This window comes from Anopheles ziemanni, chromosome X (genome assembly GCF_943734765.1).
Source record: "Anopheles ziemanni chromosome X, idAnoZiCoDA_A2_x.2, whole genome shotgun sequence".
In the NCBI taxonomy this organism is placed as follows: Eukaryota; Metazoa; Arthropoda; class Insecta; order Diptera; family Culicidae; genus Anopheles; species Anopheles ziemanni.
The window spans coordinates 15167988-15184280 of record NC_080707.1 but is presented as its reverse complement, the minus strand read 5'-3'; the positions used below and the strand labels follow the sequence as shown (position 1 = coordinate 15184280).

General features: G+C 43.1%; 3 protein-coding genes across 4 annotated transcripts; 1 reads left to right on the top strand and 2 right to left on the bottom strand.

The window, feature by feature from the left end:
* Positions 1 to 646: 646 nt before the first annotated feature.
* Positions 647 to 3056, top strand: LOC131291152 (uncharacterized). The gene is made up of 2 exons (XM_058320344.1): positions 647 to 1505; positions 2692 to 3056. Exons 1-2 carry the CDS (start codon positions 647 to 649, stop codon positions 3054 to 3056), a joined length of 1224 nt encoding a protein of 407 aa, XP_058176327.1.
* A 627-nt stretch (positions 3057 to 3683) lies between these two features.
* On the bottom strand, positions 3684 to 5563 carry LOC131291151 (F-box/LRR-repeat protein 4). The gene is made up of 3 exons (XM_058320343.1): positions 5367 to 5563; positions 4548 to 5290; positions 3684 to 4485 (listed from the first exon to the last, which is right to left on the bottom strand). Exons 1-3 carry the CDS (start codon positions 5556 to 5558, stop codon positions 3684 to 3686), a joined length of 1737 nt encoding a protein of 578 aa, XP_058176326.1. The 5' UTR covers positions 5559 to 5563.
* Positions 5564 to 7233: 1670 nt separating this feature from the next.
* Positions 7234 to 9725, bottom strand: LOC131290746 (probable methylthioribulose-1-phosphate dehydratase). 2 transcript variants are annotated; one of them, XM_058319917.1, is made up of 7 exons: positions 9493 to 9725; positions 8700 to 8723; positions 8527 to 8621; positions 8285 to 8398; positions 8047 to 8200; positions 7771 to 7973; positions 7234 to 7696 (listed from the first exon to the last, which is right to left on the bottom strand). In XM_058319917.1, exons 1-7 carry the CDS (start codon positions 9532 to 9534, stop codon positions 7609 to 7611), a joined length of 720 nt encoding a protein of 239 aa, XP_058175900.1. In that variant the 5' UTR covers positions 9535 to 9725; the 3' UTR covers positions 7234 to 7608. The 2 variants fall into 2 exon arrangements, with proteins under 2 accessions (XP_058175900.1, XP_058175901.1); XM_058319918.1 differs by lacking the exon at positions 8700 to 8723.
* Between the last annotated feature and the right edge of the window lie 6568 nt (positions 9726 to 16293).

Genomic DNA, 16293 nt, shown 5'->3' with positions numbered 1-16293 from the left:
AAATGTGTTAGCATAATTTTACAAACATTAAAACATCGGTATCTTGCCCGCGGTTTTTGGTTCTTTTCCATCGTTTCCAGAAACGAGTGCCAACCCCTGATCTATATGATAAGCCCTCCATGCAGATATTTACACAACATCGTTCGGTTTGAGGAGTTTTACCAGAGCATCCCAGTGCCTGCAAGCGGTCCACAACGAATTTTCACCCTAATTGCTTTCGAAACATTAGCTTCGGGACGTAAGATTGTAGAATTAGTTGATTACCTTCATCTTCCACTTAATGTGTTTGTTTCTTGAAGGCCTTTTCCATCGTCGTTTTTATTTTGTCATGCAAATAATGTGCACACCGCAATGGGCGGTATAATTTGTTTGCCTGACGGTTATGCCCCGACTCACCCTACCGGCGATACGCTTCGTCGACGGATGGTAATGTCCTCCGAGGCGAATGCAGTTTGAGTGCACCACAAATGACACTCCGCTGGCGCGGTGCATTATCTCGCATCGTGCCGATCTGGATCACGTTAAACGGCGCTGCAAATCCCGCAATGCCATGCACGGCTGGGTGCGGTAAACGGCCGCCAGCCGGAGAGCAGCGATGCCTCGGTTGGCATCTCCGGTGGCGTCCGCTGTTCAGTTGGCATCGGGAATGGCGGCGTACACGGTGTGCGTTGGGCGGCCAGCGTTGGCGTGGGCGGTGCTGTTGGTTCTGTGGTGTCCGGCCGGTCGGACGGACTGGGTCGAAATTCCGCACCTGAAGCCGTCGGGTAGTGGTAGCACGCATGACACAGGGTACAGTACACCGCCGCACCTGCTGTCGCATCTGTCCGTCGCGCACGAACCGAGCACCTCCGTCCGGAGACGGTGGCGACCGGGGGGCCCGGATCGGCCGCCTATCAGCGATCTGCTGGACTACGAGCCCGGCCCGGCAGTGCACACACACAACAACCCACAGTGGGAGCGTGGACCGACCAGTGTGGACCTCCACCTCGGCGACGACTACCGACGCGTGGCGATGGTCAACGTGTCGAGTAAGGTGGATTCGTGGGAACCGGACGACGACGTCGACGACGAGCAGGAGCCGGAAGAGATCGAGGATGAGGAGCAACAGGAAACGCAACTGCTACCCTTCGGCAATCGCTACGAGGAGGAATCGATCGAAGCGTCTGCACCATCCGAACCTGGTGTGTACACAGTCCAACGTCCCGAGGCCGGCACCGTCGAGCACTTTGACGACTTTGACGATTACGACGAGCGAAAGCACGTACCGCCGGGTACGATCAACGCAGCGGAGAGTGACGACTCCGACCAGGAAGAGCACGAGACGGGAACAGCGTCGCCGGTGGTACACCGGAAGCGCAAGCCGCTCGTCCCAGTGGCCGGGTTTGGTGGGTTCGTCGAAATGCTTCGCCGCATGCAGGCCAACTTTGTGCTTCGAACGGCGCACACCATCGGCGACAAGATCCGGACGCTGGCCGGCCTCCGGGATCAGCTGCTCAGCAGCATCGGTAGGTGTTTTTTCTCTCATTCGAATCGTCAGTGCGTAGGTTCGAGTCTCGAACTTTGGGGTTGTGGGTTCATCATACCACATTTCGTGTTCGTGCAAGGTTCCTGAACATTTTCCAACGATCCTGGAGGATACACCGAAACAAAAATTATGTACCCAGCCTCCTTAACCGGCACTTAACCTGAGCTCCAATTCACGAATAGAATGAGGGAGATACACCTGTCAACCACCTACAATCATTCTACTATCAATCAGCAAAAAGAGGTCGTCGTTTTTAATTCATCAGCTCGTCCTTTTTAAAATCTTACTTTGTAACCCTAAAATGGTATCCGGGAATGTAATTTCGTAAGGGAATCGTTGAATTTTTGTTTCCAAACATCTGTAACTATTTGCACATTTCATTTTGTTCGATACGCTTGAGGTAAGTGTTTCAGTGTACTCTAGTTTCAGTTTTCTGATTTCTTTGGCATCAGAAACAATATTAACACGTTAAGCGCTACGTCGGTCCCTTAGAGCCGACAGTGTTCTTTCCCGTAAGCCGGCGTCAGTCTGCTCGGACCGACAAAGCCCGTTAGGTAGGTCGGCGTTTCTACGAATTGCTGGCAGAACGGAAAGCGGTGCAATTTGCACATAGCGCTTAACGTGTTAAATATCAAAAAACACCTGAAAATAGTTGACCAAACCACGCATTAAATCTGAAAAGCAACTGTCCAACTTTACGTTTGGCTGGCAAAATTAGAACTGCTTGCACTTTTTCCATCATTGTGCCGTTTGGTGACCGACTTTTAAGCTCTCTTTTTGCACATGCCTTTTTTTGAAAGATAGACAAAGAAGCTGTGATAAGCGAAATTCATTGTTATCGATTCTTCTTCTTTTTGGCGTAACGACCGTGTTTGGTCATGCCTGCCCATTAAGGGCTTACTAGCCTTGCTTCCCTGTGTGTACGTGAAGTCCTCTCGAAATTCAGTTCTAGATAGTGTTGTAATGTCAGCGTTCTAAGGGAAGATTTTTAATCACAAGATATCCTTCAATTCCGATGTCAGGTTCCGATGTGTGTGAAAGTGACTTTACTAGGCTTGTAATGTTCTAGCGATTGAAATATAATCGCTTACCTTGTTCAACATTAGTTCAGATGATTCGAGCAGTCAACCCGGTTAATCGAGTTTCCGTCGCGGGCCTCTTTGCAGAGAAACGTATAGCCGCTCTCTGGGCAGCTCCGGCGGGCCACGGACGGCGGCGGGTGAAGCGCGGCTGGATGGACCCGCACGGAGGGGACCCGCACGCGATGGACTTCCCCTCGGCCGAGGGCGCCCTGTTGACCATCTCCTTCCTCACCTTCGCCGTGTTTCTCATCAAGCTCGTGTTGCAGGTCATCAACACGATCAAGGCGAAGCACTACACGTACAGCACGTTCACGGCGGCAACGCCCGTCTCCGGGGGGGTGCTGGTGAAGCGGACGCGTCGCCAAACACCACCAGTCGGAGAGTCCGCCATCGACGACCGCCACCTTCCGGCGGTTCTGAGCGCGATCAACAGCTACAAATTTACGTGAAACGGGTTGGTTCCACTTTCGTCTCCAATTTTGCTCCAAATCCTCACTCGATAGCTTTCGGTCTTAAATCAAAATTAAATTTTAATCATTGCTGAGGAAAACCATCATCACTGATGAGGTGCTGAAATCCTTAAACTAAGCAGAGAATATAAGAAAAAGAAAGATTGAGACGGGAGATATTATTCTTAAACAACTAATTCGTATGGAAATCGCTCCATATGTATTACGAAACAAACTATGGGAGAAAATGTGTTCAACTTTGAGATAAATCAGTTTCATAAGTTTCATTTTGGATGTGGAAAAGATCAAACATAAAATATTAATGAAATAACATGATTCGAACGATAAAAATAGAATGGAGAAGATGAAGAGAACAAACTCTTAAATAATATTTGAACAATTAAGAATGGTGTATGTATGTATACCATCAACTTGAATAGTATGATGTCGAGCAAAGAGCATCGAAACTATTCCCCAAAAGCGATGTATGTTCCATGAGCAATAGTTCTCTGAAAAAATGCTCTAATTTATTGTAATTCAAATTCCATGTTAAATTACTTTAAATCAACGATAAATAAATGAATGGGTAACAATGTAGGACACATCTTCTATCGTCTATTGGGCCGGTCAGTTCATGGGACGGTTGCGTAGTGGATTATCCCACGGAAAGACGCCGCGCGAGAAGTCGTCCGCGTGGCAGATGGTGACATTGAAGTAGGATATGCTCCACTGTAGCAGGTATATAGATGGGATTTCACAGTGGACGCAGTCGAGAAAGCGCAGCTTGTTACACTGCTGCAGCACACGCTCAACCATGGGACCAGTCACGCTAATGCACCCCATTATATCCAGCTGCGCCAGCTGGAGGCCGTACTCGGCGATGCAGGCCAGGTCGGCATCCTGCAGGCAGCGGAAGCCGGTGAGGAAGAGCGTCTCCATGTTGGGACAGCCTTTCAGCAGATCGCCGATCGCCCCGTCCAGGCTCGTGGTGCCATTGGTGGTCCAGCCGATGTTAAGCTCCTTCAGTTTAGTGCACGCCTGCAGTGCCCGTATTGCCGATGGCGAAATGAATTCGGTTTTCCACAAATTCAAGCTAACCAGTTCCCGGTTGTGCACCGAGACGGTGGCAGCGATTGCCTGCGGGGTGACGTTCATGCAGCAAGATAGATTGAGATGCTGCAAGCTCGGGTTTCTAGGCAGCAAGTCTACAAGGCACTCCGTGTCCACCGTGGTGCGAGCTAAGTTCAGTCGTGTGAGATTTCGAAAGTGGAGCAGCGCCGGATTCAACGTCATAGTCATTTGACGGAGGCTCACTTCCCTCAGGTTCGGGCACAGCGTGGGAATGCAGCAAACTTCGTCATCGGAAAACTCCAAACCCATGTCATCCAAGCGAAGGTGCGTGATAGTATCGCCGCACGCTTTCAGGAGTCTGCAACAGGTGAGCAAATGTAGCAGAGTTTCGAATGTTTGGAAAATCACCACGTGCCTTACCTTATAACATCCCTGGCGTTAAGATCCGTCAACATGCCGCACCACGAGAGATCCAGTTTGCGTATCCCTGTACAGCGCGTTTCTAGCCACCTGATGCGCTTACAGTCCACCTGCATCCAGTACGGTCGGAGGTTAACCTCGCGATAGAGTCGGGAATCGCGGGCGACTGCATTGAACTTCTGACACACGATTTCTACCGCGCTGAGCGACGGTATATCCAGGAAAGAAAATATTTCGAACAATATTTCGTTCGGCAGTTGCATTAAACTGATTGTGCCAGGCGGAGGAACCTGGGCCGCGCTTTCATGTGCCGCGAAACTTGCCAGAGTTTCATTCGCGCAACTCAACGACCGAGAGCCAACCATCAAAATCCCATCGAGCGCTGGAAAGTAATCGAGCTCGCTAGTATTAAATTCCAGCCGCAGCACCCGCACGTGGAATCTTATGTTTCGTATTTGCGGATAGAATAAGCGGCTCGTTAAGTCGGTCGGGTTGGTATCGCTCGCACCGGACGGTTCATCCCACAGCAACACCCATCTTTTCGTACAAGTGAACGCCCAGATGCGCTGTATGGATCCCGGATTGAACGTTTCGTAGATGCCAATTATCCGGGGTACGACGGCATGTTCGAACTCAACGGCCAGGAAATCGTGCACCGGTGGATTCTTGCTTTCCGGTACGTTCTTCAGGCCGAACTCGGGATGGAACGACGGTGCTTCACGCCACCAGTTGCCGTGTGTTGTCTGCAACGAAGAAGAAGATGTGGAAAACATTAGCGCGCCCCTTTACCGATTGTAAGGTCGTTTGCCAAATCCTTACTAGCATATACGAATCAATGTGCTCGCCGTATGTTGGGAAATTTGTTGGCCTCCCGATAATATTAACCGCTGTGTATGATATGCTCGTAGTCGGCCCGTACTGGTCGCTTGCCCCAAGAACCGACTGTACGTACTGTAGAACATCCGAGGGCAAGGGGGCATACTCCTCATGATTACCGGGAATTTGCAGCATTGTCAGGCAGGCTTGAAAACAATATGATATATACATTAAACGTATGAATAATTTTAAATTAAGGAATCCGAAAACTATATGTCAAGATTCTCTACCATTTCTGGGGAATTTTTCAATTTGGATTACCGACGTTGCTACCTGTTTGGACAGTCTCCTTTAAACCATCCGCAGCATATCAATACAATGTTTTTATACCCAGCAATTACAACATTCAAAACAAAACAATGGCCGCGATTCTGACAACTCCGCTGACGTAATGGACAGGACATATGAGAAAAGTTTAGACCTGTTATTTAAAGTAACAGTTTAACAGTTGGTGTCCTATCACGGATAACCTTATAAATAATATTTGTTTAGAGAAACTGTACCAGGTTAGCACTACTTCGGTAATTTGCTTGCAACCAGATTGCGTTGAAAAATACATGTTTCACTTATAAGAAATATGTCCATCCACAGCACATACAACATTAAATATATACTGGCAACAACTCAAATGCCTAAGCTGGTACCACTCGAATTATTTCTTAAACCATATTGCAAGACGAAGGTAGCCTAGGTTAAACAATAATGACGCACTGTCCACATAACCTTTAAAGCAGCAAACATCTGCATCATCCTTCCATCGATCAACAATATCTACGAGGAATGAAACCTTAGAAAAGCTTTTGCGAAAAGCCAAGTTTTAAGAACGATAGACTGTATTACATGGATGGTATCGTTTGCATTAAAATAAACTAGGAAAATGATTTGAACATTGCACTCGAGGCCCACTGGAGGAAATCTGCACTTTAGCAAGGTTTAATATGTGTGTTTTGGCACAGGCACACTATATTTATAATAGCATTTAAAAATTGCTCCAATTTTTGTCTAATACACTCCTCCTCACATGTTGATTGCAGTTTATAGTCTAGTTGTACTAAATAAAATATCTATTTGCTTACTTACAAACAATAGTTTGATTTGCTCAACGAAATGGCACAGTAAACTTCTTAAACACGGCGTACTTCCTCGACTACTTACGAGCGAAAGGATCTTCGAACGCTTTTCACTTGACATTTCGACGCTGAACTACATTGCTCATTGGCCAACCATTCCAAAACCGTACGGGTTTACACTGTTAAAAATTTTACACCCAAAATGTAAATGTAAATGAAGCATTTCATACCTCAACGGAACCTCCCCAGTGCCGGGTTGACTCAACATGCTTTTAGATACAGCAAATTCGAAACCTAAGGGAAATGTAGTTTGTTCCCATTACGGCAATTCAGTCCTTATCGTGACCGGAAGATTTGCTTCATAAATCGTGCGAAAAATATATAGCAAAGGTAAATTGAGCAACATTATAAAGGACGTTAAATTTGGTATGCATTCAAATGATGTGCAATTATGCCATGCATGCCTAAGTTATCTTCTCCAACCCACTTACCATTAAACGCCATGGGACAATTTTATATAATAATATTAATTCGTAAAACACCCTTGAACTGTTAATGATAAGATAGGCAAAACTTTTTTCAAAGTACTTCGCTTGTTGTTATCAACTTATGGATCAACGGGTTGATTTTTTTTTTGCCGGGTTTATACTCGACCCAATGTAGGATTCTCGAAACAGTCGCCCGAATAAGTCAGTTAATTACTATAAAAAATACAATAATCAGTTACTGCAAAATTAATCAATCAGATCGGGGTTGTTTCTTTATTAGATGGTTTATATAAAATCACCGCTCCGTTGTTTCGTGCTTATGAATTAAAACTTGGTCGTGTCGGGCATGTTGCAGGCAACCCGGTATTGGTTTGGAATCCTACTAATATTTCGTACAAAACAGTTGTTCTATAATATTGATTGGATTTATAATGCACTCGATGATCAACAATCTATTAAATGCTAGTAACATTACTCCCTGTGATTGTGCATTTGATTGAAACAATATAGCGACCAGATGTGCCTTTCAAATTCATGACCAGTCCATGATAACAACTAACTGCACTAAATTCTACAGTGGTATATGTTTTAAGAATGTGTGTCATACACAGCATCGTGTGCATACTTTCAGTATTCTTTCGGAACTGCATTCGGATCAAGCCCGACCTTATGCATCTCCACCGCGATTGAGAATAGGTAGTCGTAGCATTCAGCCCTGGAAAAGAAAAATTAGATCGTTAGTTTGGGAGCAAACATTCACCTCCATCAACCATCGTTCATCCTATTTACATTGTTTTGGCTTTCTGCCAATTGTGGCCCCAGACGTACACACCGTGCCGACGGACAAGAATCGCTGACGTGCCAGGATAATCTTTCAGGGCATTCGCCATGGACTTCTCAAGATCTCTCTCGAACAAAGTGTTTTCAATTATGGGCACCACCAGCTCCTCATCATACATCAAATTGCGATTCAATTCATAATCGTAGATACCCTATTAAAATTGGAAAAATGTGAGTATAAAATTATTATTTTTGAGCACCACACAGTAGAATTATCCTGTTTACCTTTATCATCTCTTGGTGTGTGATACGGAATTCCTTTCCGGGCCACAGTAGTGTCGCCATCACGGCCGACGGGCTATGAGTGTGAATAACGGCACCAGCATTGCGATCTTTGTAAGCCAGCATAAACAACGGGGTACATTGGCTTTTGGTCAACCTTAAAATAACATGAAAAAAGATATAGTTCTAGCTAATTGTATTTTATCATTAAAATATATATATGTCGGCGAATATAACAAACTTCTTATAATCTGGTGGGGTTTGCAAATCATCTCCTTCGATGTTTTGTATGAAAAGATCGTCGGGTTGAATCCTTTCCTTCTGAACACCGGATGGTGCAATGTAGATCTCATCGCTTGAAGTAAAACACATAAACCAGATAAGTGCCTAGGGTTTAATGCTGTACTTTATATGTTTGATTAACATGAGTGATAACAACATGTTTCTTGGTAATATCATGGGAATATAGGTAAAGATACGAACTCTAGCTTAATGCTTATACCGCCCCCAGTGCCCGTCACCCATCCGAGATTATAAAACTGTTTGCACAACTCCGGTATCAGCTTACGAGGATGTTCCTGTTAAAACAATAGCGTTAAGGAAGGGAAACTAATTAATTCTTGCCATCATTTCGGGCTAAAATATGTTTAATTTACCTTATTGATAACATTATCATAAATCTAAACGAGCGAGGAGAATAACCGGACACAACAGAGGCAAATCAAGAAAAGAAAATGTACATTCATTACCAAGGGTATTTGGAATGCCTGCTGGTAGGATATGTGTGGGTAATTATTAGATTCAGGAGTGCTTCATTCTTAAAACTAAACTATCTACATGCAAACATCCAAGACGTGTAGAAGTTGTGCGTGCGATTTTTCCATTTCCAATGATTACTATGCAGGGCAATGTATAGCACAGGGCACCTGTCCGAGTATCTACTATCGATTTCTCGTGGCCCTTACATCATCCCTAAAAATCGATAAACTTATAAGGAAAGAATCTTTATATTTGTAACGTGGTTGCATGATAATTAAGTTCAATAGAAAGCTGGTTATCATTACTCAGAGATCGCATCAAGACGATAGTGTTTCACATTGCCTTTTTTAGAAATTTAATTGGTGTTGAAACAGACGTTATCGATAAAAGCAATTAAGAACCTATAATTTGAGCTGACAGATTAGCAGTATATATTTTATTTCGTTTCTCCCAGAAGGATAATGCTTAGACCCTATTTTAATGCTTTGTATCTGTGATACTGTACAAGTGCCTCTGAACTAAAACTCATGAAATAGGAAAGTCTGCCTATTTTGAAAAATCCATTGCCAATTGTATCACGCGCAAAATGAAAGGCACACAAATCGTGGATATGTTTAGAGTTTTCCCTAAATTGTTCTGTTCACTAAACTACAAGCACATCTCAAACGCGTTTTCCATAGCAGAACATACCTCAGATAGATCCTGATAGATGGATGACCTTCCTGATGCCATGGTGAAGGAACACTGATAAGCACAATTTGCCTTGCTCGAGCAGGCCCCAATAAAATCCTTGCTTGATGTTCTCCAGCGAGTAATGAATGTCAACTAGGTTCTTTCGACAAATCGAAGGGTTTCTGCCCCTAAGCTATAGCATACGGTTTCATAGGAGACACCGCCACCAAAAACAAAACCAAATTTCGGCACATTCAGGATTATTCCCAAGGTTGGTTCATATGGAGCGATTTGACAGGTAAACATAGCGCCATCTTGGAATTTATGATAATTAAAACTAGCATTCGTAATGGACGTTTGAATTCAATTCCGTAACAAACAACATTGGCGCTTCTACATTGGAAATTCACTGAGAAAACAACCTAAAACAAACATCGACGATATTTTGCCCCACCCTAGGAGGTGTATATATTTTTCCGTCATCTCCTACTTGTTGAAGAGCGGTTTGTATACGTTTCGGCACCTGAAAAGACTTTGTTAAAAATATCAATTAAAACGGAGTTTAATAACTGAATTACATTTGGTTAATTACATTAAAACGTAATCGCGCTGTAGTGTGGACTCCGAGTAATAGTCCCTTGCCAATTCAAAACCAAGAAGATGAAGGTACAAGCTCAGAATATTCAGGTAGTAGCTCTTCGTTAGGAAACGTTATGTCCGAGTTAGATGCTTTAAATATCAATTATTTTCCAGATGAATATTTAATATTATATTATATTTTAAATATTTTGAATGAAATTTTGTTGTAAATTTAGTTTGTTTTATACCAAACTTTAAAAAAATATTAATTAATATAAAAAAAAGATCGAAAAAATAATGCACCCATAGAAAATTCTAAAAATATGCATAATTTCGTACAATATAATAGTATTACACGATATTATAATGAAAAAATTGCAAAACATTTGATTCTGAATTTTATCCCGGCAATATGCTCGTTTCGCTCCATAGTGCGAACGGTCTAATAGGTGCGGCCAACGCGCTATGTGTGCTCCCATTACAGGGTTTGACAGGCCCACCAAACGTACAAAAAAGCGCGCGATTTTTAAAATATTTACAGCGGTAAACTCCAATGAAAAAAGTACAACAATATGAAACATCAGAAGCGTGATGATTTTCTGCCGTGTCTAGAACGCTCATTTCATTGACAAGTTCCTTTTTGACACTGATCGGTTACGCCCTCCGTGTCAAGTTACAGCGTGATGCTGATCTATAACCCAGTTGACGTTAGAACTTCAATTTTGTTATTGTTTTGAAAGAAGGTGCGATTTAGAAGGAACGTTGCCCCAGTTGTATGTTGGCCTGTCAAACCCTGTAAGGCTATGATTAGGCCATCAACGGTGTTGCACATCGTGCAAAAGTGTTGGCCAATGAGAGGTGGAAACGGGTGGAGACGAGAGAGACTTAGACGTGCCATGCAATTTTGAGATAACACTGCCACCAGGGGCTAAGGCAAGCTGTCAAAGGCTCGTTAGGAAGTAAGGTTAATCTGATCACGTAGTCGCAATAGAGGTCCAGGTGTCTACAGGTTAGCTTGCGAAGGCACAGGAAGCTGGATTCAAAAACCGTACTGCAGTAAATCCCATTCAAAGAAGAAGAAGAAAAACTTGCTTATACTTTTCTGTGTAAATTTACATCATCCACAGCGGAAAAGATCGTCATGGAAAGTGGTTTAGTGGAAACTCTTTTCGAAGCCATCACAGTAGGCGATGAGCAACAAGTGGAATTGTGCTTGAATAGTGCGACGATCGCGATTGTATTGGAGTTCGAGAAAATCTACGGAGAATCACCCCTGCATTTGTGCGTGAAACGTGACGGCGTGAGTCATCTCGGCGTGGTACGCCGTTTGCTAGCTAGTGGTTTGGTGGATTTTGATCAGCGTGATAATGAAGGACAAACGGTTCTGGAGTACGCATGTAAAAAAAAAGATCTAGAGCTAACGAAGCAGCTTATTGGTGTGGAAATGGAGGGCTTGGATGATGCAACTGCGTGCTATAAGATGTTGAAACATGATTCGCTGGACCTTTTCAAACTGTTTCTTTCGATGAAGAACATGGGTGAGGATGAGACGTTCAAAAACATCGCCAGTGGGTTCGTGAAGTTGAATGTGAAAAAATTTGTCCTGTTGAAAGAGCTGCAATACTTCGCCCAGTGGAAGCTTTCGGACTACGCATACCGGAACTTGTCGGGGAATTGGCCAGGTGTAAAGGACCCTACGGAGTGGAAGAACCATATCGACACTATCGACGACTGCTGGCGAGTGATAAGCGCGGAATACGATACACGATTGTATGACGATGTTGATGACCGGTTGCTGCATCGATTGCACATCATCCATGATTGCCTCTACTTTCTCAAGCACAAACAATTCCTTAACCATCTGCCTATGCACGAGATTGTCTTCTGTGTCGCGAAGTTTATTTCAGTTTGCAATACAAATGATACTGCATCAAACCATTTTCGTCTGTTAGTGAACAAACGGCATGTAATTGATTTTGTTCGCATGATTCATCGGCAACTGAAACTCACCAAAACCCATCTCGAGATGGTGGAAAAGAAGCTTACTACGATTGTGCAGGAAGAGGCACTATTAAATGCCAAGGCTAAAGTCCCTTTAATTGAGGAAATTTTGGAAAAATTGAAAGCAAGCAACTTCCCCAATAAGGACCATTGGATTGCAGAGACAACGAAGAAAATAAATGATACAAACGGACTTAACAAGGATGTGCTGATAAAGGATATGATGAAGAAAATAAAATCATCCGATAAAGCGTACTTTAGCAAAAAAAATCAATCCATAGACGAGACGATGAAACAAAGCCTAATCGTTGCGATTGAAAAAGGAGATTTACACGTCATCCATGCGCAGAATGTGGCGAATCGGCTGAGGGCAGGATGGAAAAAGGGTGAATCAATTGTTGCAATAGTAGCTGAAACAGTTGGTGAAGAATGTTTCGATTTGAAGCATCATCTGCGTGGTAAAGATCGATCCATCATACGACAGTCGAAGAAATTGTACGGAAAAACGAGGCAATTATATTCGCTGCAAAAATTGAGCATGTACTGGGATAGAGTAATGCTGCTAAAAACTGAGGACGACGTCACTATACCTGCTATATTGCAGCGGATGATACAAGTGCTCGGAGAAACACTGAAAAACACACAAAACTCACCAAACATGCCGGGAATGGTAGAGCAGACCTTAAAGCTCTTTCTATCAGCTGAGTTTCTGGAAGCGGTTAAATATCTACGGGAAGTATGTTCACATGGAGTTTCCCTCAAGAAGGTACTGCAGGGCAACGACATGTATAAAGTGCTTAGAAAAGGACCGAACGAGGATTTTAATCTAGTAAGCGCAACTTTTCACCTTTTGCACTTAGTTACATTAGAGGAGGCTATGGAAACGATGTACGGCTCAATGCGCCGATGTGGTTCCTACGACGAACTACGCTCATTTATGCTTTATGTTGGTGACGTAAGCGAAACAGAAGAATATCAGAATTCTTTCTATAAAAATATTCGACAATATTTCGATGGTCAAAATAGAAAATTTGAACAGCTGGGTGGGAGTGCTTTAACACAAACGGAAGCGTTTGAAGATCAAAAAAAACAATTTAACATGAAACATGCCATTGTTAAACGCATGGAGGAAGATTTAGAAGCTAACCGAATGCCATGGTTTCCTGACATACGACGGGCTTGCTTCGTAGGGGACGATATTTCGGCTACGCGCCGTACGTTGGACTTGAAACTAACTAGGAGATGGGCAAATAAATTTTGGACTGACGTCCGGGAATCGTGGAAACCAATCCAAACTACGACAACCTTATTGGAATTAGAAGATGAACGGTTTGCAGGGCTACATCCATTTAAAATGACCAGTTTTTTCGTATCATTCCATTTGACGATGGATCGCGTTGAACAAATTGACTATATATATATGACCCGTAAGCTAATCCAAGACCTAGATTTAGGCAGCTTAGATGAGAATGCCGTGCAAAAACTTAATGATCAGCTTAAACCATATTACAGTAACATTGTTCTTGTCCAAAGTAAGTGGGGAATAGTGAAAAGCTTCTGTACCAACCAGAAAATTGTATTGGACGAAGGGTTGGTAAATAAGTTCACAAACGAGGACCAAGCAGAAATACAGCAACTCTTTGATGATCATCGTGAAAAACTTCGTTTCATACTTGAACAATACGGAATAAACAACGTGGACACTCTTGTGAAACATTTAGAGAGCGTCCACATGTCTTCTGTTTTTGCTTTGGAATACCTCCAATTGGTACTTAGTGAAATGTTGGTGTCGGTTGGATACTTTGGCGATAGTTTCCAATACATGAAGTACCGATTACCGATGATACAGGGGAAAAACTATCGCAATTTTTTGGCGCACGACAGCTTGTCGTACGATATCCTAACCGATTCCTCACGGGAGAAAATCATAATTAATGCATATGTACTGGGATATACTAAATTGAAATTGTTTGCCAATCGAGTTGCTAACTCCGATGATATAACTACGGCCTTGCCGACCGTAAAGGAAACACATGAATGGGCAAACGAGCAACATCAACTGTTAGACGCTTTTCGAAAGAAAAATGTGGATACAATTGTCGATGCAATTAAAAATGGAGGTGAAATTCGGAGCCAGTTCTGCTGTTCACCAAGCAAACAAAATTGTTACCCCACATATGTCGACCTAACAAAGTTGGTGGGTACTGTGTGCAACGCAGAACCGATGGTTTTGGAATTCTTAAATAAATACTATTCAAATTTGTCTAATGACATCAAAGATCCCGATATACAGCTTGGCTGCGCTTTATTGGTGGGCAATTTTCAGACCGCATTTGATCTAACAATACGGCGAGGCGATACGGAGATACATGACATGCTATACCGTTGGCCAAACCTCATTGCCAGTTTGCGCGAAACCGACTTCTTCAATAGTACGGCTTTTATCTTCAAAAAGGCCGCGATCCTAACAAAGTTGATCTCGAATGGTAACGAACGCGGTGTTCGAGAGATGCTTCCCTACTTTGATGTATTCCTAGACCGGGATGATTTTGGTCCTCTAGGAATTGCTATACTGTGTAATGTTAAATCTATCGCTGATATATTGTTCCCTCATACACTGGAACTCCATGTGTGCGAAATATTTTTCACAATTGTCGTACATTGGAATGATCTATTCTTCAGAATGATAGTCAATTTTGAGATGGACTTCCACAAATACCAGATCCTTCTACGATTCGCCGCATATGCGAGAAATTACAGAGTCGCAGAGTGCCTACTTGAGCATGATACATTTAAACAATTTATACCAAAAGTTTTCGTAGATGTCTGTCTAAGAGCAGGCTGGATGGGCGAAACAGCCATGTTACAGCATTTATTGAATATTTATCCAGCTACCAGTCAAGTACTTGCTAAAATAACATATCATGCAGCATTACGTAGCCGATGGAAGTGTGTCGGCTTGTTGCTCGATCGTGATGCCCCTGTTGATGTCCCATATCCTGAAAATAGACGTAGGGAGGACAATACCTTAGTTATACTGGTAAAGTTTGGGCTGTGGCGATTAATTGATCGCGTACGATCAGTCAACTGTCAAATTTACGCCGATGGCAGAGCACATCCTCTTACGGTAGCCATTGAGTACGGAAATGCTAGTGCGAGTATGGTTCGAGCCTTGCAGCGTCTTGGTTTCGATTGGCTTGACAGCTCTATAATTCTTCATCGAGCAATTAGAAAACGGGACGATATAAGTATGGCAGCTATATGGAAGATGGTAGACGCCGTTCCATCAGAGCATTTGAATACAGAAGATAGTCACTTTGCGTTGGCAATTAAAGTTTTACTAAGTTGGGAAATGATAGGATTCGTAGAAGAGTCAACCATTGGAAACATACCTCTTACATACGCCATAAATAATAACGATAAAGAAATGGTAAAAAGACTCTTAGATCGTGCGAAAAGTATGCGTCAGCTAGAGGGAATAGGAATCCTTAATAATATCGTATTCAAGACGAGCACAACGATCGTTTCTTTCGGCGAACGAAGTGAAAACCACATTTATAATGTGCAGAATAGCTGTAAATATATGATTACGAGGTTGAAGAGCAGCGCTATGCTGGATATGGGTTGGCAAGAGTTCACGATTGATCTAGGTGTGCCAGTCGAGTTCTATGTGTTGTCAACAAACAAAGAAAATATCGACCTATCGGAACAAACCACAGACGTTGATATGCGGAAGTCGGGATCGTTGTTGAACAGTCTGAATGTTTTTATGATGATATCAAATGCATTGTTTGCAGAAGCCTCAGTTATTGCAGCGCGCTTTAAGCAAAGTGAAGGGACCTCAGTGTATTTCTGGCAAGTAGAAGATATGAGCTGCGTTTACAACATTCTTCCCCTCGGAGCTGAGATTGATTTGTCACCGACTGTTAATTATAGAAATTTCCTTGGGGAAACTCCTCTTCATACATGTATGGACATTATTGAATCCTTGGAAATAGTTAAAATGCTAGTTGAAGCCGGTGCCGACCCTCTGTTGACAACCAGGAATGGAATGACAGCGATTCATCGTTCTGTATCGAATGCTAAACTCTACAAAGTCTTAAATTACCTGTTGGATGTTTGTCAAGATCGTGATCTGCGTGATGATCAAGGGGTTTCTTTCCTTGATCTAGAAGATAACATTATGAAGAATCGATTAATACACATTGCTGCTTTGAACGGCAGGCGGGATCTAATTGA